Source organism: Gouania willdenowi, chromosome 9, assembly GCF_900634775.1.
Source record: "Gouania willdenowi chromosome 9, fGouWil2.1, whole genome shotgun sequence".
In the NCBI taxonomy this organism is placed as follows: Eukaryota; Metazoa; Chordata; class Actinopteri; order Blenniiformes; family Gobiesocidae; genus Gouania; species Gouania willdenowi.
This window is the reverse complement of record NC_041052.1, coordinates 16,928,603-16,954,072: the sequence shown is the minus strand read 5'-3', so window position 1 is coordinate 16,954,072 and position 25,470 is coordinate 16,928,603. Positions and strand designations below refer to the sequence as shown.

Genomic DNA, 25,470 nt, shown 5'->3' with positions numbered 1-25,470 from the left:
AAGACAAACACACACGCACACACAGTCAGCATGCAAACAACTAAAAAAAGCACGACCACATGTGAGCTGAAAAGACTCTGAAACTCAGATCCATCTCCACCGTTTACCCCCAGGTTTACCTCCTTCACTGTGTTTGACCATTGGGTGACTGTGTGTTTACAGATATAGTTCGTCTATCTATATATATGAGACAAAGATGGAGAGAGAAACAAATATATATAAGCAAATAAAGATACAGAGATGAAAAGTGTGTGAGAGACAGAGACTTAAGTATTCTGTTAAGAAGCAGCACTATTTAAATGAATAATATTTACTATCATTAAAACACTTTTTGGAAATTTAAAAATTAAATCTACTACAGAGGAATTTAAGATCCTTCATCTAACAACTTCCTAACTTGATCCAAACACTTGAAACAGACGACTGAAGATGGACAACACACATGCTGACTATGCACCAGGGTTGGGGTCAATTACATTTTTTAATTACAATCGCGTCTTTAATTATTCATGTTTACTAAACTAAAATTACAATTATTTTCCCCTGAAAATCAATTACATTTATGCTCTCAATTGCTTACGTTAAACTACAATTAATCAATTACTGAGCCTTTAATAAATGAGCGCATAAAACGTAAGCTTCCTCTTGTGTTAGCTTTCTTTTAGCGTCTCTTATGATAACGAGTCAGTTTGACCCATGTCTTAAATCATCATTTGGTTACCTTCTTCAACTTCCTAATACATGGAAATATAGGTATGAGTATTTTTGGTGTGGGCGTCACCTTTATGTCACTATACCAGGTATATCTCTAGACTTGCATTATTGACAGGTAGTGGGAAAACTTGATATGAAACACATTTTAATACTTTAAAGGCACACCACAGACTTTGACCTAAAGAGTTGACCCATATGAGTTATTTTAAATGATTCCTCAGGCCAATGTACAGCGCTTGACAGTATCAATGCTCCGAGCGGGGCTTCCCTCTAGAAATACTGACTATGTAAGTTTGTTGAGACGGACCGTCTTTCAGCAGGTCATGTGACCTGGACAACATTTCACTTTACGGCAGTCACGTGACCACAGGCTCTGATGTAATATACTGTATACGTGTATATATATAGTTCCCACGTGATGTCACAACATATGAGCATTTTCCGACCCAGCACCATTGCTGTGGGCAGCTGAAACGAGTTTAGCCTCTGTTTACAGCCAAAAGAGCACAATATGGTAGTTTCGCATTGGGTTAATGGTGCACTAATCGCCGCGATAGTTCAGTTAGATGTGGATTCTTTAGTAAGGAAAGTCGGCAAGTCAGAGCCGTATCTTCGGGATAAGGATTGGCTCTCAGGGCTGGAGGAGCAGCCGCCACCGCCGCCCTCCTCTCCCTGCTACTGGAATATCGGTGCTCGGCCTTCCTCGCTGCGTCTGAGGCGCTCCCCCCCCACTCTCTGGCCTTGCCGCCATTGTCGGCCCCCTTCGCTGGAGATCGGAAGGGACAGGGGGACCCAGCGGGTTTGCCCGTCTGCCCCAACCCCTGCTCCTCCAAGCCATAGACTGTAGCCACGGCGCGAGCCTAGCCCCGCTTCGCACCCCAGCCCTTAGAGCCAATCCTTATCCCGAAGTTACAGGTCAACAACTGTCATACACAGAAGACGAGGGAGGCTGACACGACTGACTGTTGATTTTTGCGACAGTGCTGCAGCGCTTGTGGCCACTAGGAGCACTTGCGTGAAAGTTACCGGTCTAGCACCCCTGGTGGCCAAAAGTTACAGTGTGCCTTAACTACGTATGTGTAAGCCATAGAACTGTAACATGGCTCCACAGGTATGAGTTTAAATTGTATTTAATTTTTTTTATAGAATTTCCATAATTACAATTACAAAGTCAATTAGCTGAACTCAATTACAATTCAATTACTATTACAACAGCAACATATTTTCAATTACGTCATAATTGTAATATTAATTACAATTATAATTGACCCCAACCCTGTTGTGCACACCCATACACACACGTGCACCCATGTCTTTGGCACCCTTCCAGTAGAACATCCAACACCATGCAGAGCTGATGGTAGCTGAGGTCAATGCAGGGGGAGGAGCATGCTGCTGCCGGGGGAGTAGGCGGGGCATGGTGAAGAAATTGACCACTGGATGTCTAAGATGTCGGTACACTTAGCCAATCAAAACAAACTGAGTACAAAGCCTTAGTGGGGCACACACACACACCAGTCCATTGTTGAGTTATGAGGAGGGGGGGTAAGGTGAGGTGCAGGGGGGAGGGGGGGTTGACTCTCACCAGGCCTCCTGGACAGGCTGTCTGCCTCTGTGGAGGAGGAGAGGGGCACACAGTGAGGGCTGAGGGGGGGCTAACAGTACCATGTTCCTTCCAAGTGTCGGAGCAAAGCTCGCTAACCTCTTTAGTTCGGCACTAACAAGACAATCATTTGTACGTCAGTGTGAGATGAACACTCATTTCATCTTTGACTAGTCGATGACGTAGACTCAAATAGTATGAGCCGAAGCCGAGTGGGAAAAATGACCCACTGTGAGCATTATTCTTCCTCTAAAATAAGTCATTAAAATAACTGAAGTTTCACTGTGGCTAAAAAGTGACAGAGCAAGTTTCATAAATGTCTTATTGTAGTGCAAGAAATTATTTCATTGAATAATTCATTCTTCATGAGTTCACAGCTCTTCGTCGCCTGTTGGTGCAACATTGAAGCAATTCTCAATTTCAAAATAAGCCAAGGTTCCCTTTTAGGTGAATTGGTTGGATGCACTAGACGCATTAACAGAAACAAAGAGACAAAATATCATGAACGCAAAAACAAAGGTCAAATATGTAGGGAAACAGATGACGGAAGATTTATTTGCCTTCTCATTTCATCTCACCTGCAGTGATGCTTCCTGTTGACGAGCCAGAATCCTTGCTCACAGCCATAACACTGCGCTGCCAAGTGATCAGGATACCAGCGAGTGACCTGAAACAAGCACATCCGTCAGTCTGAGTCTCACACACGCATACAAATGTACTTTTGAAACAGAGACGCAGTAAGTCACTAATGTTTTATGCAGTGGAAAATCATTATTAACTCCCATTAATCACCAATTACGCGATTAAGCTATTACGCAAACTTCAGCTCTGTTTCACCCGTCGATTTTCCTACATACTCTTTCTTCATTCTAAATGAGAAAAGGTCCTGAAACTAAATGTTTTTGATAAATCTGAAAATTAACAACAGGAGTTTGTTTGATCTTTAAGCATGCACCAACACTAATAGTCTAGAGTTAAAGCAAAAATTGAATCACCATAAGTTTATCAAATTTGTAGCAGCTGATTAGTTTCTCCTGGAAATTTGGGACCAAAACCACAAAACTGTTCCACAGGAAATGGTAAAGATTCAAAAGTTTCAAAGTGTCATGTGCACAATTAAATTCCTACTTTGCTCACCACACTGGATGCCACAAAAAAACAAAAACAAATTTGAAACAAAGAACAAAAAACCAAACAAATAAAGAGGAAAGTGTAGTAACAATTATAATAATTTAAAAAGTATTAAAGATATACATGTACAAGGTAGAAAAGACGGAAAAGTAAAATATAAAGTGTATTGTGCACAGTGAATTATATACAGATCTATCGGCTGTTGAAGTATGATGGCCGTCCTGAGGGTAGAAGTGTGAACAGTCCGTGCTGGGGGTGTGAGGGGTCTTTAATGATGGAGCCAGCTCTCCTGTGAACTCTGCACTTGTAGATGCTCTGTAGAAAGGGGAGTTGAGTCCTGGTGATCTGTGATGCCGTCTTCACCACTCCATGGCCGTGGTGTTGCCGTACCATATGATGATGCAGCTGGTGAGGATGGACTCATTAATGCAGCTGTAGAAGTTGGCGAGGTGGCATGTCAAATTTCCTCAGCCTCGTCAGGACATACAGCTGCTGTTGAGCCTTCATCAGCTATGTGGTGTTGAGGGACGAGGTGAAGTCCTCACTGATGTGGACCCCCAGGTATTTAATACTGCTCACCCGCTCCACTTCCTGTTCCTTATAGACAGTGGCTGATGAGAGCTGCTCTCCTTCATTTGATCTCCTTGGTCTTGTCCGTGTTGAGGGTGAGGTTGTTCTCCTCACACCATCTCAGACTGCCCACCTCCCTCCTGTAGGCCGCTTAGTCTCCGCCAGTAATACATCCGATCACCACGGTGTCATCTGTGAACTTCAGGATGGTGTTGTCCTTTTGGGAGGCAACAGTCGTGAGTGAACATGGTGTAGATGATGGGGCTGAGGACACAGCCCTGTGGGGTGCCAACATTAGTGTGGATGCTGGCTGAGATCCTGTTCCCAATCCTGACAGACTGAGGCCTGCCAGTCCAGCAGCCAGTCACAGAGGGTGAAGTGAAGTCCAAGGGAAAGCAGTTTTTGGGTGAGCATGTGGGGAATGACCGTGTTGAAGGCTAAGCTGTAGTTGATAAAGAGCATCCTGATGTGAGTCTTTACTCTCCAAGTGAGAGAGACAAGCGTGGAGGGCAGCAGTGTTGGTGTCCGAGGTGGACCTGTTGGGATGGTATGCATACTGCAAGGGGTCCAGTGTGTCCGGTATTCTGTTTTGAATGTGGGTCAGCACTTCATTATGACTGGAGTGAGTGCTATTGACCTGTAATCATTCAAATATGTGGGGGGGCTCTTCTTTGGGAGCGGGACAATGGCCACTGGATCTCTAATTCTTCTTTAAAGCAGAATAAAAGTTAATTCCTAATGCTAATTTAATTCCGAATTAAACTTAAATCTTAACTAGGTGGCTGGTTTATTACAACTTTCATTCGGCATTAGATAATTTCTCTTTCTTGTAAACACTTATTTTCCCTTAAGTTAATTCGAGCCGTTCTGCATATGCACAATAACGCGCTGGTGACGACATGGTGATGGCTGCCCGGACTCGAGACTATTTAATAAGAGCCTTAGAAGATATGGATATAATGAAAAGATTGAATGGACTGAAGCATCAACATGCAGACTTTCACAAAAACGGACCTCAGTCCTCTGTAAACGAACAGGCTTCACCGGACGGCTGGTACCAAGACCCGGAGACGGAGTAAATGCCTCCCCGTACTGCATTCACAGGCTGTAATATCACCAAGTTTATAATTGTACCAGTTAGAGCTACTATCTTTACCAGAGAGCAACTATTTATCCCTGGTGATTGTTTTCCAGAGTTTTACTGGGCTTTTTTTTTTTTTTTTTTACCAGTGATTAATTCCCATCTCCCTTCCGCTCCTCGGACCAAGTGTGTTATTGTTGAGCTTCAAAACCACAATCAAAATAAAACTGAAAACAGTTCTCATGTCTGGTCTATGTTGGAGCCGACAATAAAAGGTTTGTTTTGTGTTTTGCCCGATAGACGTGATATGTCACGTTCACCCCCTGTCCAATCAGAGCCTTCTCAACACCCAGACCCAAAGCAGAATTGAATAAAGCCAAATAAACCTGTTTTCCATTTTAACCTCAATTTGGAACTACTATTTCCATGTAAACACGAAGCACAACACTTTAATTCAAAATAATTTAATTCGGAATAACTATTTCTGAATTTAAAAAACATCATGGAAGGTCATCTGGCACGCTGTCTGGGGAGTTGTTAATGCTGGAGCTGGTCCTGTAGTCTGATGTGCTGTAGAACTCAACCACCCAGAGTCAACAGTTGAGTAGAGGTCATTCAGCCTCTCTGTACTGCTTCTTTTCTTCTTTAAAGTCAAGTGCCTTAAAGTAAAAACAAAACCTTCCTAGCATGTTCAAGTCAAACGTGACAAACAGCTATTCTAAATGTACGGGACACAAAATGTCAAACATTGTAAGCAACAGTCCTTGCCTGGAGGAGGCGCCATTTCCAACATGAATACCAATACCTTAATATTTGTTGAGTTATTTATTATTTGAATATTTGGCTCTGTACAAAGTTCAGTGCTAGCATCTCACCTCCGTATCCCGTCGGTCCACCTGCTCCCAGCTCCCCTCAGAGAAAAACTCTGCGCTGCAGTGAGACAAACAGTTGGGGTCCATATTGTACTCAGAGTCCATGCCCGAGGTCTGCAGAGAAACAGTCCCAACGATTGATTAATGCTAAAAAAATAAAAATAGCAGCTGTGCAGTTTGTTGATTTATCAGTGCCTCACCATTTCGTCTCCGAGGTGTCCGTTGGTGCGGTGTGAAGCCACGTGTTGCTGGTTCTCCAGGCGGCTCCACAGCTCCTGAACCTGCTTCCTCAGCGTCTCCACCTCCATCTGGTGCCCGGCCTCGATCTGCCGTAGCCTCTGCTGGATGGCGTCCGTGTGCAGCGTCAGCCCATCGTCGTCCAGGTGGCTGCGTGTGGTCTGCTCCGGGCTGGTGGCAGCGCGGCTCTGCAGGCTGCGGAAGAGGCGGTGCTGCGCGCAGCTTCGGTGGTGATTGAGGACCAGAGAACTGCAGCTTGCCGTAGACGCTTGTCGGCTGAGAGGCGCCCGGTCCCCGTTGATTTTAGGCTCAACATCTGAGGAGGCATTCCCGTTGCAGTGAGGGTCCATGCTGCTGTGGTCAGACTGGAAGGCACTGACAGAGGCCGACCCGCTGCCTCCGTTTAAAGTCCTGCTCATGCCGAGCTCAGCTTTTCTGGAGATGAACATGTCCTGCTCCAGTCTGCAGCAGGCCTCCTCAGTTACTGTCTCTGTGGAGCTCTCCAGCAGGGAAACCCTCTTATCCAAGTGCTCCCCCCGCTGGTCAACAAAGCAGTCAGAAACCAGGCAGACCTCCTTCTCCTCCTCTTCCTCGTCACACTCCTTGTGCTGTTCGTTGGTGAACCCATTTGTTAAAGTCCTGTGAGCCTCAGTTTGCTCCGGCACACCTGAGACAGATTGGCTGGAGTCCTGAGTTGTTTCTACGCTCTGCTGCACCTCCTCCTCCATCTTCTGCTGAGCCTCTTTCTGCGAGGTCATGTGACTCTCCTGCACCTCCTGAGATGTTTTTATGCTCTGCTGCACGATCTCTACCCTAGTCTCTCGTGCCTCCTCTTTCTGTGAGCTCATGCAAGTCTTTTGCACTTCCTCCACAGTGGGCTGAGGTGGAGTTTCATCATCCTGAGACTCTGCAACTCCGTTGGCTGAGTGATATCCATTAGTGAGAACTTGTTGAGGCGTCTCAACCTCATCCGCCTTCACGTAACCTTCCAGCTCCACCTCGGTGTCGATCTGCTCCATATCTGTCAGGGAAACAGCAGAAAGTCATTAAACACATGGCTTATTACAAAGAAGTCAACAAGTTAATATACGAAAACAATCCAAAGAATGTGTCACTTCAGTTTTCTTAGCGTAGGTACGGAAGAGCAATCATGGATTTTAAGGCAGTAAACATGAAAAATTCGTTTTTTTCATTTCTTACTTTTCTAGACCACATTGACATCTTGTGACATTAAGATTTAGTAACCAGTGTCAGGAAATTTTAACTTTCATATATTAATCAGAACCAGCTTTATTGGCCAGGTACAGTTTAGAACAATACTAGGAATTTGACTTGGTAGTTGCAGTAAAATATACAACACACGGAGCAGCCATTTGTGGCGCCCACATATTTAGGTGAAAATGAGACAAACAACAAACATTAAAAGACAAATGTGACTCTTAAACAGCCTGTGATCAGTTACTGGCTAAAATGTCTCATTCAACTACATGTTAGCAGACTGATATAACTAAATAGTAAAACCAATAAAGTAGCAGTGGTAGATCTTGGTTGTAAACCCCTATAAAACTCTTGTTGATCAATTTTTACGATCGGCCAATTGCAATCGGTTCGTCTGTATTAAGATTATATTTAAACTTTAGTAGCTTAAACTTATATTTTACCACAGTCGGACTGACTCAGCTAAAGTCAGAGGAAGTAAGGTAATATCTGATTTGTTTAATGTGGATTTCTTTGTTTGCATTGAAATTTGATTTGTAACAAAGGGCAGAACTTAGTAATTAATCAAGCAGGTTACTCTTTTGGTTTTATACACGCCTTGTTTTTGTCATTATTTAATAACAAGTCACATAATTGCAATAAAGAATACATCTATTGTATCTCGTGTGGGAAAGTCACCGTGGAAGAGCAGAGAAGACCCTCCTGAATCGTCTTTCGACGCCTCCTTCAGGATGTTCTCCATCTGACTCTCGGCCACGCCCACAGCCACAGAAAGCTCTGCCTCTGAATCTGGCCCATTGGTGTACGCTTCCTCTCCATTGGTGAGCACCTCCTGCTCCGCGGCTCCATCCAAAGCCACGTTGATCTCCAGGGAACGCCGATGGTCCTGCCACTCGTTCAGGCTGGGGTCGCTGGAGCGCCGGTTAGGAGCCAATGAGTTTCCGTGCTCACAGGCGCTGGGCAGGTTGTCGAAAGAGCGAGTTCTTGGGTGTCTGAAGAGCAAATTAAAAAATAAAATAAAAACCAAAGGTACTGAAGAACCAATCATGATTGATGCAAAGAAAAGCTCATTAATTTCAATATTTAAAATTCTAGTTAAAATCTAACCCAAGCATTAACAACTGAACACCAAGTAGGTTTGAATAAAATGACAAAACATTTATAATTAAATATAAAAAAAAAATCCTAAATTTGATATTTTTCAACTAAATAACCAAATGCGTATACACTAATGATGGCATGTCAACACATTTCTTATTCTCATTGGCAACTACTCAAAAAGTTACCAGTATGTCACATCACATTTTAGTATATAAACAAATTAAATATCAATTAATAATTGATTATAATATAATGCATTATGCTGAGCATGTCAACATAATTAGATATAGTAATAGGTTAAAAGACTATGGCACAAGGCTAATTCCCTGTGTGTGGTGGACAGGGTTTGCAAGGGGTGGGTATTTAAGAAAAAAAACAACTTTGAGCTGCATTCATTTTATAAAAAGCACTTTTATCAATAAAGATTGATTTGAGCGATTTATAGCTATATTGTGTTTCCTAGATTCAATAATGTATTCGTTTTTTCATTTGAGAGTGCTTCTTCAGTCTGTCTTTTCAAGAGGTTCAGTCTCTGCTGTGATGAGAGGCCACAGTCACTTGCATTAGGGAAGAGGAGACGTTTAGACTCACCTGCCCAGAGGTGCTTCCTCAGCTCCAGCCACAGGATACGGAGCGCAAGAGTCATCGGAGGGTGTGGTGGGGGAGGAGCTGGGCAGGTAGACTGCCGTCCACAGCATCAGGTTCCTCACATGACACACGGGGTGGAGAACCTGCAAATACAGCTGCATGCTGATCTCTGCACAGTCTGACAAAAAATCTCCCTTGGATGATTTGGTTTTATATAGGGTAACTACTGCACATGAACCACATTTATTACAGGGAATATAAAACAGTCACTGCATTGGCTATATTATATTGATTAGAATTAACAAAGCATTAACGATTACATCTCTATAGAGCTGTTTTCACAGCTTTTGTGTTAATGATGGTTGAACGTACGGTCTCTGAGTTGGTGGAGTACAGCATGTTCCTCAGCGCGCGGTTGGTGGGCCTCAGCAGCGACCACACAGAGCAGGTTCTCTCCTGAATGCGTCGGTCCTTCCTCTGCTTACCACTGTTACACAGGAAGGTTCCGAACAAGCACGAGTAGCAGTGCTGCACCAGCTTCACCTGCACACACACATTACTTGTGATGGGTTTTTGGGTTAACATTGAGGTGATCTGCTGCCGCTCTAAATACATTCATCCTTCAAACTATTAACCTTCTGAAAAAATTGCATTTCAAAGTTTTACATTCATTACTTTCCAGTGCAGCAGTAAAATAAGACCACCTCCTAAATAATTTAGGTTTTTCGTACCAACACGTCCTCATACGTACCAGGAAGGCCTCGTTAAATTCAAAGGAGCATGGGAACTGTCTCTGCATCTGGTGGACACAGTCCAGCCACTGCAGAAAGATTGGACAGCGCTCGTTCAGGTCATCCGACTTCTCTCCATGTCCACATCGATCAGCAAACTTGTGTCCAAAGTCCAGCCACTCAGTTTCCACCAACACCTGGAAGCCCTGCAGCACCATGACCAAACACACACATCAAAAAGTCTAAATAAAACTAATCCGTCATCAGGTATTGCTTGAATATAAATTTGGTAAAAATTGACCAGATTAAAGTTGCAAAACTATTGGTGTTTGGTATAAACCTGCGTATTGAGATTAAATCCAAATAAAAACCTAATTTACTGTCCAACCTGCTTACTGTTCAGTGTCGGGGGGGCTGGCATAAATTAACATCCAGACATTTAAAAAGAAAAAGGCAATTACATGATAAAATTAAAAAGACGGTCCACATCTAAAACATCCAAGTATGAAATATAATCCAAAAACATTTCTAAAGTAATCAAACCCATTCCCACTAGATATAAGTCCGGAATCAAAATCTCACTCTAGATTCCATTTTAAATGAAATCCCCACTATTCATGATGCAGTGAGTGTACCTCGATTGTGCGGTAGTAGGGGTCCAACAGCAGTTTGGACAGGGATACGATCTGAGGTGTGCGGTCCCAGCCATCGGAGCAGTGCACCAAGACGGGACGCTGGTCTCTGTCCACAGCGTTCACCACCAGCAGGGCAGCTTTCATCAACAGGGACAGGTTCCACAGCCACTTGGTGCCCTCCAGAGACGAGAGCCAGCTGTGGGCACATGGAGAAAAAAAACCATCAGCACTTGAATTTTACTGCAGTTTTCCATCTTATTCTTACTCCCACTCATCATGTTCATGATTACTGCTGATATGGTCCTGAGGTCTCAACCCACAAACTGAGGAACAATTTTTCAGTGGATTACTGGCATTTCACTGGGCAAAACAACATACTGCTTTCATTTTGAAAGGAATGCTGTCCATTTAAAGTTGGAACACTAGACGACAGTGCTTGTTGACTTTTCCTTGAAGCAAAGTGTTAGGATCTAGTGATTCACTGACATGGAGTTTAAAATAAAGTCTGCTGCGCACCCTCAGTAGCTTTTTTTTGACAGTCTGTACAGCAGCTGTTACATATTCCTTCATTGAAACTCGTCAGATGCAAATAATGAAACAGGAAGGTGAATAAATAAATGTAACCATAGTGCTGCGGTTCACTTTTAAAGCGACCCATCATTTGCTACCTTTAGGACACAGTGTAGCCTTAGCTCTGTATAAATGTCAGAGGGAAACTTATGTTGCTGTTTTGAGTGTAAAAAGGGGTTAATGGGTTTGAAAGGGCATCAATAAGGGCATGGTGCATGGATGTTTTTCTGACTAAATTACTTAAAGCAGCTGTAAAATCTAGCCACTGTGTAAAGTTCAAACATTACATCACCTGTTGTAGATTCTAACTAAGTGAAAATGTAAATGTTTAACTCTCTTGCTTACTCTATAAAATCCCTGATGTCTATAACCAGTTTCCAAACCATAAGTCTGTACACTCCTAACCTTTGTCCACGAATGTATCCTTATTCTTCACAAGCACCCTTGTCTTAGGTTAAAATTATAAACAAATGTGTTATATCAAAAATGTTAAATGAAAAAGAAATTTAAAAACTAAATGCCATTAACTTGTTTTAAAAAGGGAGTAGGAACACCTGCTAACTCTCATCCGTTTGTTCTGTTTACATATAGTTTATTAGCAAAAGAACAGATAAGGTAACCAATTTCATGCTCTCCTAAACATCTAATAATACATAAACAGGGGGAAATGAAGCAGCTAAAAATATTTATCGGTTGGTTTCTTCTGGTCAACACCAATAAACTTTTTTTTTTCCACCTATGGAAGTGGAGTGTTTGTCAGTGGTGATCCACTTGTGAGAATAGCTTCATGGCTGTGTGCATGGAAACACACAGAGCATAAAATAAATAACATTTATTGTCCTTTGCGTGTGATCATCTTAGCTAAAAGCTTTCAGAGCAGCGACAAACAATGGAAGTGAAGAAGAACATACTTGGCCGGGTCGGGCTGTTGAGTCGTGCAGAGGACGCGCAGAGAGTGAAAACTCCTACGGGTGGCATGAATGTTGGCCATCCCCATGAAGACCACCTCACAGTTTGGGTAGTACTCTAAAACAGGGAGGATAGTTAGCTCAGGACAGGGAAGATGCACACAAGTCCAAGTGCAGAAGACAACACGACTGAAGAATCACAGATCAAAGCTTCACAGTATAAGCTCCTAAACTCTGGAAGTGTATACCTTATGAAATCAGACAAACAAGATCTTTACCCATTCTTAAAAAAGAAGCTTGGCAATCAACCCGATTATTACCATTATTAGTTTTTCTAGATCTAGTACTTGCATGTTAAATTTCTAGAAAACTGTAAAGCAAAATACGTCATCCTTACCGGGACATTCACAACCTCCTCCTTTGGCCCTGTTGGCTACAGCAGCAGTGTAAGACCGGGCATCCAGGATCAGTAGATTACGTGGTTCGATGTCCAGATTTTCCGCCCCTGAACTGGAGGCCATGGCAGCGTCTGAAAGAGTAACAGAAGTTGTGAGAACAACCAAAACTAAACCGGGGGGGGGAGGGGGAGTGTAAACCGATAGCCCAAATATGAAGATTTTTTATTAATAAAAAAAAATTATTTTCCATGAGCGATTGTTGAATTTGTTTAGAAAGTGTCCATTTAGCCATATCAATGAATGCTTTGACACATGTGCTGCTCTTACTTAAACAGGCTCAATGTGCTCCTCATTCAGGAGTGTAGAGAGTAGATTTTCAACATGAAGAGCATTACAATGAGATTCAAATCCGTTGCCTTTTCACATTTGTCAGAAATGACAGCGCCAAGAAGCCCTGGTAGTGATTAATTGATTTCAACACTTCCGATTCCAAGAGAGAAGTGAAAATACCAAGCACATGATAGAGTTCAGTTCTCAGTGTTTGTAACTCAACAGATTCAATAAAAGCGCTCATAACACAGGACAATGAACACCTTGACAAACAAACTGGGTGGGGTGTGTTTATATTTACATTTGAGAAATTTGTTTAAAACCTAGGAAAGAAAGAGTACAGCTAAAATAGGAAACATTTCACCACTTTTGAACAAGTTCTTTGTCAGTGTTGAATTCTGGTCTGTCCCACTTTAACTCATTGTTGTTTGAGAGATACATTTCTTCTGGCTTGATTTTCGAGGGTGGCGTTCAGTCAAAACCATCAGTGTGGAAGTGAAAGCAGAGTGTGGATCTTTGTGTGCATGAAAACAGGCCCCAGCAGGTCAGATCACAAAACTGGCTCTGCAGTAGATAAGTAACACTCTGTATCTGATAGTGTGTGTGTCAGTGGGTTAATGCACCAACCTAAGTCTGTGCCATTCCTGTTGCTGCCGTTCACAGCGCAGGCTTTACCGATGGACGTTACCAAGTGCTCATCATCAGAGTTCCTCCATCCCCACCAACTGACCTCTGGCTGACTGCAACGAGCAATCACTGCTCCGTTGGCCTGGTGTCTGCAGGACAACAAAGCCAGAAATACGAAAAGAAATTACCAGCATTCATTCACTTAGGAGGCCGCTTGTGAACAGGTCTTAGTTCTTTTTTGCAGTGTAGTTAAACAGACTCTGCCGTAATTTCTTCTGATGAAATTACAGTTAAAGCCAACAATCCTTTACAACTTCAGACAAAAATTCTATAAAGAAAGGGGTTTTATTGCGTATGCCACTTCTGAATTATCACTTGTTCGTACAAGTAAAGGTTACAGTCTTTTAGTTGAGCTGATTTTAGGATGAGGATCCGTTAAAAACAGCAAGACTAGAAATGCACTTCACACTTTTGGACAATAAAAGTACTTACTGTCATTTGTCCATTTCATTTTACGAAATTCTTTATTATACATCATATCATGTCCACAGTAAACCCTAACCAATATAAAGATCAGGTGGTTTCACATCCAAAATGTGGCTGAATAAATCTCAAGCATACTAAACACAAAGTGTACTGACCTGTAAACCACAGCAGGAAATCTCTTCCAGGAGCGGAAGCACGCCACATTTTCCAGTTCTTTGTCGGTGATCCAGGCTGGAACTAAGAGCTGCTGAGGGTAGCTCGAACAAAGCCTGGGAGGAGAGAGAGGAGGATGAAGGAAGATGGACAGGTTTACATAGAACACTGCTGATCTAGAAATTCCAGGAAGAGAAATGCGTTAAACTGTGGCCAATTCTTTTCACCTCGACTTCTACTAATCCTGCTGTACCTCTATATGGGCAGCTAAATACTAAGTAAAATGTTTTTTGTCCCCTCAATGTGAACTGAGGTTTTAAGTACTAATACATACTAAGAGTAGAAGAATTAGGACATTAGGATATAGTTTTGGGGGGAAAATCTGGTAGACGGATAAAGATACTCAACAAGAACAGTCTTACTACAGCTTTGTTAAAGCAGAATTTACAAATACAGTATGTCTTCCTGAAGGGAAACCACAAAAAGCTGCTTCTACCTGAACCTGCTGTTGATGTCGGTTATCCTCCAGGCGTTCTGAGTGTCAAAGCCCATCCTCTCCACCTCATTCTTAAACCACGAGGTCACGTGTTCACCTGCAGATGGAGCAGAGGAGTCTGGTTTAAACAGTGAAGCTGAACCAAGGCCTGGTTAGTTCAGGGTTTAGGGAGAACATGAAAGCGTACCTGGTCTGCACAGTTCCCCGTGCTGCTCCTTCTCTCCAGCGTATTCCTCCATGCACCAAGCGTGGAAGGCGAAGGAGAAGAGGTCTTGCATTCTGGAGGGAGGTCGGACTACAGCGGTCAGTCGCTTCAGCCACTCCTGACACTGCTCGAAGGTGGAGAACTGACACCTAAGGGTTCACACACAGGCAGACGCAAGCGTTAACGTCAGATTTGATGTCGAGCTAGGCGTTATATATGGGATATAGAACAATTTATTTTTGCACTAAAATCCTAGTTTGGCGACAGCATGCATGTGGCAAACTGCACTGGAAATATATATTGGAAGTTAAACACTCAACATACAAGTGCCATGAAATCAAGTCTGCTGGTTAGAGAAATATGACGTGCTGGTCTCACCTGATGACTTTACAATCCTTGCAGGTGACGTGGAGCTGGAACATCTCCCGACAGTCGACGCACTCAATGAGCTGAAGAGGGACCTGCAGACAAAACAGGCTGTCAACAACTGCTCTGAATGGGCTGCGCAAACAGATTTATCTACAACATTCATTGTAAACCGCTCAGCATCAACATTATGACCTGTATTGGTGGTAAAATTCAACTTCATTAAAAAAGTAAAACATTAACCAACATCCTAAAATGGGCCAAAGGTGTCCTTGTTCCATTAAAATGCAGAACTTTGATGGCAATAGGCGGTCATGATGTCTTGCGGGTATCTGCCACCTGCTAAACTAATACACCTAAACTGTTTGTACAGGTACTTTCTCCTTAGTCAGATACTTAAAATGTGATTTTTATTATTTGCATTTACCTGTGAGTGGTTATAACATTTGGCCAGATAAGTTTCAATTTTAAACTTAGCAATTAACATTTAACAACTTAAACTAGAAAAGTGAGCATAAATCTCTCCTATAGCAGGCCCCACATTGCATTGTCACCTAAATGTTACATTTGGGGTATTAATCTAGATCATCTCCAAAATCTAACCAATTTCATCAATAAAAAGTAATCAAAATCTGTCCAGTTATACTGTTCACAAACAAATGCCAACAAAGATCAAAATACACCATTTAAGAAAATGGGAATTTGCTGATGTTACCATTGAACTATAAAATGCTGTTACATGCACAACTACAAACACAGCAACACTTTCATGCCAAGAAAAGTCCCAACTCATGATGCGAGCTGCTCTGTAAACGTAATCATCTTATTGGTGGTTCTAAAGCATTCCGTCCTATAAAATGAGCGTCTGTGGCAGTGAACCTGCAGGAAAATCCAGTCTCGTCTATTATTGGCACATTAAAGCCACAGTACAGCGCAGTCATGTGCCAAGGACTTAGCATGCTTCCAATACTGCAGGTAAATACCAACAGCTGCTTTTGCTAAGCTCGGTTAATTAGCTAGGAGCACAACCCGGAAGCCGTGCCATTAGTTTTTAAAGGAAAGTTCAAGTTCAGACAATCAGACCAGGTGTGTTTTCAAGCCAGGCAGTAACGAGCAGGTCAAGTTTAGAAAAATTACTTAATGCAAAACGAGTGGCTCAGAAAGCAAGAAAATGATTAAAAATAAGTTTGACATTTTAATTGTTAAACCTATTTACACTGATTCATATTTCTGATCAAATGGATGAAAAAAATAAAAATTGAAGTTTTCACAGGGCAAAATTTGGCATTTCTACATAAATTACTAAGTAAAAAGGGTAAATGTCTAGAGGATCAAAAAAAAAATTGTTCATTAAAAAAACTGCCTCCTTGTATTTCCGCCACTTAAAATTACAAAAACAAATTTTTAACATGAAACAGGTTTTTAAAGTTTATGAAAAAAAATTAAGGTTTGTTTGTTTTACAAAAAAAAGCAAAATTATGTTTGTAATATTGGTTCAATTTTAATTCAAGAGCACTAAAGTAAAAAATGCTATTAGTTAATCTATCACTAATTAAAGACAAAAGTGAAATCATGATTTTGTGTAAAATACCTAACAACTTTGGAGGCACAAAAAGTTTGACTGTGGTCTTAAAACTAAAGATTTATTTTCTATTAGCAACATCTTATTACGGAGACAATAAACCAACCATGCAAAGTAATCATGGATCAAATGTGCATCTGATTTAATACAAGGATTGAGCTCAATAGTCTCAAAAAGTTATCGCTCATTATCTGATGTTAAACAGCCAAAGAGGCATTTATTCACTCCATGCAGCAGCGGTACTTACTGACACTTCACAACAACAGCTCTAAACAGAAACAAAACAAAGAAAAAACAGTGAGAGCACATCGACCAATGAATGCTTTTTATCTCTACATGCATACCATCAACACATCTCAGGGATGTTTGCAGCATTCGCCTGCCAAAACACGAGTCCTGCCTCATTTAATCTGGCAGACATCAAGATTCCTTCTCTGCTCATTAACAAACTCAGTTCCTCCTACTGAGAGCTCACAACAATGTAGGACGACTTTCTTTTTCAGCCGGTTGTTCTTCCACCTAAGCTAACAGCAGTCATTGACCCAAGTTAATCAAACAAAACTGAAACAGAGCCACATCAGAGCTTCAACCAGCACATTCTCCTTTTCCAACATGTCAGCAGAAGTAACCACTGGCTGACATTTGTCCGTCATTGAAAAGGAAAAGTCTGGCACTGTGACAATTTTCTAAAACACAATTCCCCAAACAAAGAGCAAAACAAGCAGCGTATTGAATCTAGATGTCCTCACTGTGCAGCTTGTGACTCGCAGCCTCACCTTCACTCTGGCATACAACATGTCCAACAGTTCAGAGACGTACAGCTTTAGCCAGGCACTGCCGCTTTTAGCAAAATGTACAGTACACAACATTAAGAACTTAGACTTGTGGGTAATTTTAACATACTAACGTGAGTCAATGGACCATTGACCATCCATTTACCAAAGGTTTCTCCTTCAATAACTTTGTGAGATTTTTAAATGTGATTTTATTGGTTCTTGGGAACACTAACACACCCAACATCTAAATCCAAGCAAGCCTATCAAAATAAACCACTTAAGGTTTCTACATATTTCATGACAACAGGGGACTTTGTTCATTTGTGTGTCAGCAAGAAGAAAATTAAGTTAGTTTGAGAGTGGTTAGTCACCTTAAAACTCATATCCGGAGTTTCTGAGAAATCTATGTTTATGTATGATGCTTTTGAAATGCAAAAAAATGCCTAACTAGTCTGTTACTATGGTCTACTGCCGGTGGTCATTCATATACATTAATGTATATAAGTCCTGCCTTTGTCCTATAGGCCCCTATATAAATTGCAACTTGCGCCATGATCGCCCAGCCAATAGGCAGCGACATTCTGTAGCTGAGACTGTCAAAGTGAATGCGCATGCGTAAACAAGAAACAAGGCCACGCGTTACAACAGCAAACCAGTATCACTCTGAGCAGAATAGGATCATGGAGGAGCGTTTGGCTCTTACCTCAGAAATGTCCATCGCCAAAAGAATAATGATGACCCTTAAACCTATATCAATGCGACCTTGTTATGTTTTGCTATGCGCATGCACAAAAGTTGAGGAGTGGCCTTTGGTAGATTGGAAGAGGCAGGGGGAGGGACATCGAAAATTTCGCTTTTAAATTTTCTCTTTTCATTCTCCGGATATTTGCTTTAAGTCAGTATACCATGTGCATGAGTGCTGAATAAACAGTGTGATCTGCCTGGTATGATCAGATCAAAACCAATGACTGACATCCTATAATAGCGGTGTCTTTTCTTCATTCTCCTGTATCTTTTGTAGCAGGGAAACAGAACTTTGATCACAATGAGCAGATGTAGGTAATATAGCTAAGTGTTATGGTGTTCCCTATCAGATGTTGGCAGAGAATTACTTCAGGAAGCAAATAAATAAAATCTGCATTGAGCGCATATTGTGCACCCCAGAGACGACAAAAACAGTCAAGATTTTATAGTAAATGTAATTCGTGAACAGTTTGACATCAGCCTAAAATAAATAAAATATAAAAGTCAGCAGCCACGTTTTCAAGGATCTGTTTTACTTGTGGATAAGAAGAACTGGAGCATCAATGTCACTCCACAAAACTATTCAGATTAGTTAAATCATTTAAATTAGATATTCAAAGAATAAAGGTACAATTTTTTGCAAAATGTATCATTAGGCAGTTTTGGATCATTTCTAATATAAAGATCCACTTAAATTACACAGTCAAAAACAGTTGCATGGAGTGCTGCCTGTGCTTCTTGTATTTGAAAGTTGCTTGAAAAAAAATGTTGTCTCTGGTGCCCTTCAGTTTGAGGATCCAACTTAAGAGTAATGAACACTATTCTGAGAGCAGACAGTTTCCACCCTCCCTGGCTTATTGACAACATACCTTGTGGTCACTTTTAGACAGTCAAATAAATCTGTGATCCAACAAATGATTGAAAAAAATGCCAAAGATCTGAGTCACAGATTTGAGAAGAGAGGATATCCAAAGACAACTATTGACACAGCTTACAACAAAGCAAAAGATCTTCCTAGAAGATGGTGTTTTTCTTAGTTTTCAATCCCAATGGGATTTTCCTGGCAAAAACTGCCTTTTTTTGTTTATCTGCTTATGATCTAAATTTGTTACTGATGTTTTTTTTTTAGTTTTTCTCAAACCACGTGGGCAACAAAACTAGTGTCACCCTTTACTCTATTACCCAGACTGCTCTGCATCCGCTCACCTCCATTATCATGAAAACCTCATATAATGCTGGGGTCAGATGTGAACACTACCACTTCCTCTGATGAGACAGTGCAGGTCCCACAGGACTACTCACATTGACGACCGACTCTCTGAACTTGATGTGGAGGCGGTAGTTGGACATGGCGATGATGGCTTCCTCCGCCCTCCCAACGTACTCCGTGAACTCCCCGTGCAGCTCAGGAAAAGGCACCTGAGGACAGGAAGTGGCATGACACTGACATGACATCACCAGGCACGAAACAGAGCTAGTCAGTTTATTCACACACACTGAGGCCATGCTTACTGGACATCATGGCCTCTTTTTAGACAAGCCACAACAGATGTAAGTGTTAATGAATGGCTTTCAAGATAAAAGCACAAAGCTTCTTATTAGCTGCACAGGGAAATTCCAGCATACTTTTTTTAGTTGAAGAAATACCCTACCATTCACCCAATTTCAATTTTTTATCTATATTAACCAACTTTATTCTTATTTAACCCTGATTTGACCAGGCATGTCATTCAATAACCAATTCTTCCTGATAGAAATATCACTGTTTTATAGAACAATCCAGCTAAATTGATTAAACCAAACATGAAAACTGATGCAGGGAACAGGTGAAATTCTAATGGGGTGTATTTCCCTGTTTTGGGGAGGTGGAACTATACCAGGTAACCAGGTAGTGTTTTCAGTTTGTTTGAAGTTTCATGGAGTGACCAAGAAGTTACTTGATCAACGACTCGTTGGCCATTTCTCCTTTGCAATAAAAAAATAAGCAAAAGACAAATAACAAAAAATTTGAAGTTAGACTAATATTTCTCAAAGAGCTGAGATCGAACTAAATCTGAAATTTCAGCTCTAATTCTGTGATATGAAAAGTCTTGGTGTGCACATTTTTCACTTGGTTATGGTTTTGTTAATTAAGAGTAAAAGCCAGACCATTTAGGAACAACTAGTCAAGCTTTTTAAGCTACAATGTTTGACATAAAAAGTGCTAGAAAAATAAATGCGGACTGTTAGACAAGTGTGACGATTTAGGATAAAAAGGGAGGGAGAAAGGGAAGCAGAAGAAAGCAGAGAAACAGATAAGGTGCAAAACAACTCAGTGTTTTCTTTCCCAGTTTCCCCTCAGAGAAACTGAAAACATCTTATTAGCAAAGCAGTTGAAGTGCAAGTGAGCTGGATCACATGTTCTCACTGGTTATGCAACCGATTGCAGAATGGAAGCACGTCTACATATTTGAACTTCCCCTTCCAGCTGGCGATAAAAGGGTTACAAGCCTACCTGCATGTTTTCCTCCTCCAGGACAGGAGACCTCTTGGGAAAGACCTGATTGGCCTGAAGGTTCTCCAGGTTCTGCTGCACCTCCTCCTCCTCCTCCTGACATACAGACAGACAGTTAAAGCCTCACAACCACCACCTTCATGTTTCTACATGTTTATCTGACTAGCTCACATTCAAACCTATGACCAAGTGTCACAACCCCTTCACTGTGAAGTATGAATATAATGTTGTGCTCCTTTTGCTAAATTATTCATGCAGCATATTATAGACATGGAGAAACAATAGAAACCAAATCTTGTCATTAAATACATTTTTAGAATATATTGTCCTTTGAAATGACTTGTAGCTCAACTTTTTCAGATGAATTCTACTGCCAAACTTGATACAAAGATGTGTTTTAGATACTGATTAAAGGCAGTTTATTCAATGCTAATTCCTCTTCTAGTATCATTACCTGCTTGCACATGGGTGCTCAACCCTTGTCCACAAGAGCACCTATCCTGCATGTTTTAACTGCCTCCCTGCTTCAACACCTCTGAATCTAGTAATGGTGTCAACACACAACTCTGCAGAAAATCTGATCACAAACTACTACAGATCACAAACAGGTGAAATGAAATGAACATGCACATTTTTATATGAATATGGTGCTTTACAGTTATATTCTGTATTTCATGTTAAAACCCCAGTTAGTTTTCCTGGTACGAGTCTGAGAATATGAACAACAAACCCAGTGATTTGGTTGTATGTTTGTGTTCCAAAGCAAATTCATGTTTTGATATGACTACAATAACGTTAAGTAGCATCAAAAATCTAATCAGAATAAAAAAATAGAAAAGGGAAAGAAAGACTGGCCAAATTGATCATAAGACTTGAGGACACTGGGCCAAAAGGCATGAGGCGTTACCCCTAGCTTCCAACTGCTAAACAACACAAAGAAATCAACTCTAAACTTGTATAAAAAATTAAACAGGGAAGCAGGACCATCAGTGATCTCAAGCTCAAATTCAAACTAAAAACTTACATCTTGCTTAGAGGGAAAGAAGTAAGACCACATGTCTGCTGCAGGGTGTGTGTGTGCCACTGGTTTCCTTAGTCCCTTAATCCTCATAGCCCTCACCCTTTACATGATTGCTAATTTGACTCAGGTGTTCACCTGTGAGAGGAAGGGGAGGGGCAAGCTGAAAAGCTCAAATGCATCAGTAACAGCTAGGCTGCTTCCGAACAGTCCCTCCTATCTCCTTTCCTATCCACTGTTCCTTCACCCCTGGAAGTGTTTAAGTGGTGGCCATGATAAAGAGCGTTCAAGTTCTCTTTAAGCTCAGGAAAAGAGGCTAAATGTTTCCTTTATAACCTCCTCCAGCCTAGGAAACACAGATGCATCCTATACCAAAGGAGACGAGATAATGCTGACCTACAATTCCTTGCGGCGGCAACATTTAAAGGGACACACACACCCGAGCGTTGACAAGTAACGGAGACCATGTAAGTTATCAATGCAATGATATGCCTTGAACAACTTTAAATAAACAATCTAAAACCCTTATCTTATTATGATCAGATTATAACTGACACAAAACAGACACTCTGTGGTTCAAGAAAAAGGAATCAGAGACATTTTTAGCCACATTATGTTTTATTCAACATAATTCATATTTCTGAGTGGAAGGTGAGTGTGAGCAACCATTCTCAATGTGACGTTCTTTTAGTTTCACTTTTGTTCCTTGTAGTCTGGTAGCCTCTTTTCCTTTGATTTACATTCAAACCGTGTAATTTTTTAGATTATATCAGCAGAAAGTCTTATAAATTAGTTTTCAGTCCATTTTTGGAAACTTGTAGTTTCTTCACAACTAACCTTCGCGGCTGTCAGATTATTACGTCACCTAGTCAGTGACGTGAAGTCAGGGTAGGCAAGGTAGGCAGTGCCTATCCAATGGTGAATTGATATTTTGATTATTTGTTTTAAATATAATACAATCATAAATGATTTATCTTTCAATTTACGATAGCCTACAGTTCCTATAAGTTTGAAAGTCTCAGCATTTTGTGCGTTTCATAGACCAAATGACTAAACAGCGCTATTTCCTGGTACGGCTACACAGTCTCACGCCGCTGTGAGGCAGGAGGAGGCCACACCCACTTCCAAAAGCACATTGCTGCTTTGCCTCTGGCCCCATAGCGTGTTTTTATGGGTTTGTGCATGCGCAGTCAGTTCCCCAAAATGAAAACCATTTACGTAAAAAGGCAGCTCTCTATGCTGCCTTTGGACGTAACTGTGCTATGCTAAATGCTATATGTACGTTCACAGTGCATTAGTGAATTGATTCAGCGTGGCTACAGCTGCTACGTTCTCTAGCTAGTGGGCGAGACAACACTACAGGCAGGATGACAGTGCTCGAGATGATAAAGAAACTTTCTTTTGAGGAAAAACAACAGCTTTTAAAAGATGGGAGACCAACAAGAGCTACCAGACCTTCAGCAAAGGAAAGGTCAGAAAATTGTTCGTATTTTCTACAGTGAATGGTACAAAAGGAAGGATTGGCTTTGTGGATGTGCCTCACTGAGGCTGTTCCAAGTTGTTGTTGTTGTCATGCTTCTGTGTTTCCAACACAAACAACGGATGCGCTTCTGAGATATATCTTGTTGGGAGAGCATGGAGGCTATATTCAATTGTTTGTTTCTTTAATGGTGTTTTACAATGTTGATTTTGTTAGATTAACACTTGCCAGCCGAAACGTGAACAAACAACGGATGCGCTGCCGTGTCATGAGATCTATCTTGTTGGGAGAGTATGGAGACTATATTGAATAATTGCTTATGTTTCTTTAATGATGTTTTACAATGTTGATGATTTTGTATGATTAACACTTGACAGTAGAAACAAATGAAATTGTCATTGGTGGTCTCGATTTGCAATGTGCCTACCCAACCCTAGTGATCACAGCACTGCACCTAGTTGAAGTGTGCCTGATTGTCTAAACAAACGTGATGGCCGTTTCCTAACTCCTCTCCTAAACACCTTTCCTTAACCCTGCGACATCATCCACAGTGGATAGTAAAGGAGACAGGAGAGACTATTAGGACGCAGCCCTAAGTATGGTCAGATGAAGCATCATAACACTTTAGCCAATAAGTTCGAGTAATGGTTAATTTCTTGATCCTTCCTGTGCTCATACAACCCCCTACTGGCAACATGTATAATTACAGGCAGCTCTATCCCACAGTGTGTGATTCATTAAAAAATAGTTATGGCTCTTGGGAATGGCTATGAATTACAAAAAATGTATAAATAAATAATATATTTCACAGCCGGGCAGCGAGGCCTCGCTTGTCATCATTTTGGCTCCTGCCCCCAAATGAAGCAAGCCTCAATGCGCAATTTGCGGAAACACCCCTTCCATTACTCGACACGCTTCGTAGCCTCGGAACATTTCAGATCATCACTAGTAACAACCACCACAAGTCATACTGCACTTCTCACACACCAAAATGAAACGAGAACGAGCTGACAGATGACTGTTGGAGGAGACAACAAGTTCTCAGCTCTCTACAAGTATGCATTCACCCTCATACACATCTTAGCCATTCTGTCATCAATTTGAACACAAGCAGTCTTTGGTAGGGGTTTAATATCCGTACAGAAGATAGTGATGTGAGATGAAGCCTCATGAGGCATCATAACACTTTAGCTAATAGGTTTGAGAAATGGTTAATTTCTTGATGTTTCAAGTGCACACAAAATCATCAACTGGTAAGAAGTGTAATTACAGGCAGCTGGAATTTAACCACAGCATGTGATTCATTAAAAAAAAAATCTGTTGTGGCTTTTAGAATGAATATGAATTACTAAAAATGTGTGAATTATATATTTCTCTACATAAATAATCATCAATTTGAATGTATTCTCACTCAGGAAGTGTCTGAAAGACTTTTCAAGGTCCAAATGTTGGAGACCATGACCGAAAAAAGCAAGCAGAGCATTTTTTAGAGTGCATTCATTTCAACAAGGAATGTGAGGCATTGATATTCAGAGTCTGGAGAATTTTTCCCTGCAGGGGAAATGAGTGGAAAAAAATGTCTGGCCTTGTGAGGACAGCTCAATGGGAATTAGAGATCTGACTGAGCAGAGTTTAGACTGAACAGTGAACAAAATAAAGAAGCCAGTGGTCACAGGCAGTGCTGCAGACTGCGGTGGGATGATTAGTGTTGGTAGACTACATACAGGGGGAGTGTATCAGCTGCTAAAGGACACCGCAGCTCTCCAAAAACAGATAAAACCCAAACAAACTCTGCATGCGCTACGTCAATTTAGGACTGTAAGCATAGCTAGACTTAGTGATAATTACAATGAAATGTGTGTTCAGCAATATTTTTCACAAGGGATGTCCAAAGTCAGTGCTGGAGGGTTACTAATCCAGCAGGCTTCCTAAGTTTCCCTGCTCCAACACAGCTGAGAGGATCCATACCAAACTTTTTGCAGAGCTGCTTGATGACACTACATTAGATTCAGGTGTGTAGGAGCAGGGAAACCATCAGTGGCCCTCGAGGACCGGTATAGGACATCCCTTTGGCTAAAATAACAGTTCATTACTACCTCGACATCTTCAGACTAATGAATGACCAACACTGACTGCTGCTAAAGTATCCAATTGTGATTTCTGGTTTCAACTACATTGCCTGGATAAAAAAAGGAAAACTTTTCATCCATTTCCAACTTTCAAGACAAATTTAAGTAATATTTGTATGTATTCATCAATAATCTATTGATCTATAAACAAAATTAACTTTATACTGCTTTTTACTTTGATAACCAAAATAATTTTTATATAATGACACATCCCCTTTTGCTGTATA

General features: G+C 41.2%; 1 protein-coding gene across 10 annotated transcripts in view; it reads right to left on the bottom strand.

Annotated features, from left to right (window-relative positions):
- mtmr3 (myotubularin related protein 3) overlaps nt 1–25,470 on the bottom strand; it is a 36,201-nt gene that overhangs the window by 1,649 nt on the left and 9,082 nt on the right. The window contains exons 4-23 of one of the 10 annotated variants that reach the window (XR_003674780.1): nt 20,617–20,712; nt 19,425–19,541; nt 16,850–16,870; nt 15,033–15,115; nt 14,637–14,803; nt 14,450–14,546; nt 13,956–14,069; nt 13,315–13,463; nt 12,357–12,488; nt 11,963–12,077; nt 10,482–10,677; nt 9,867–10,052; nt 9,488–9,658; nt 9,119–9,258; nt 8,105–8,418; nt 6,172–7,229; nt 5,975–6,085; nt 2,896–2,984; nt 2,230–2,326; nt 120–177 (exon numbers count right to left, since the gene is read on the bottom strand). Coding sequence is in view for 6 of the 10 variants with exons in the window: in XM_028457079.1 (XP_028312880.1) it covers nt 2,300–2,326; nt 2,896–2,984; nt 5,975–6,085; nt 6,172–7,229; nt 8,105–8,418; nt 9,119–9,258; nt 9,488–9,658; nt 9,867–10,052; nt 10,482–10,677; nt 11,963–12,077; nt 12,357–12,488; nt 13,315–13,463; nt 13,956–14,069; nt 14,450–14,546; nt 14,637–14,803; nt 15,033–15,115; nt 16,850–16,870; nt 19,425–19,541; nt 20,617–20,712 (3,383 nt within the window). In the remaining 4 variants the exon portion in view is untranslated. Of the gene's footprint in view, nt 1–119; nt 178–2,229; nt 2,327–2,895; nt 2,985–5,606; nt 5,759–5,974; nt 6,086–6,171; nt 7,230–8,104; nt 8,419–9,118; nt 9,259–9,487; nt 9,659–9,866; nt 10,053–10,481; nt 10,678–11,962; nt 12,078–12,356; nt 12,489–13,314; nt 13,464–13,955; nt 14,070–14,449; nt 14,547–14,636; nt 14,804–15,032; nt 15,116–16,849; nt 16,871–19,424; nt 19,542–20,616; nt 20,713–25,470 lie in introns of those variants that run through there. The other 9 variants (XR_003674782.1, XR_003674783.1, XR_003674781.1 and 6 more) reach the window with 9 other exon arrangements.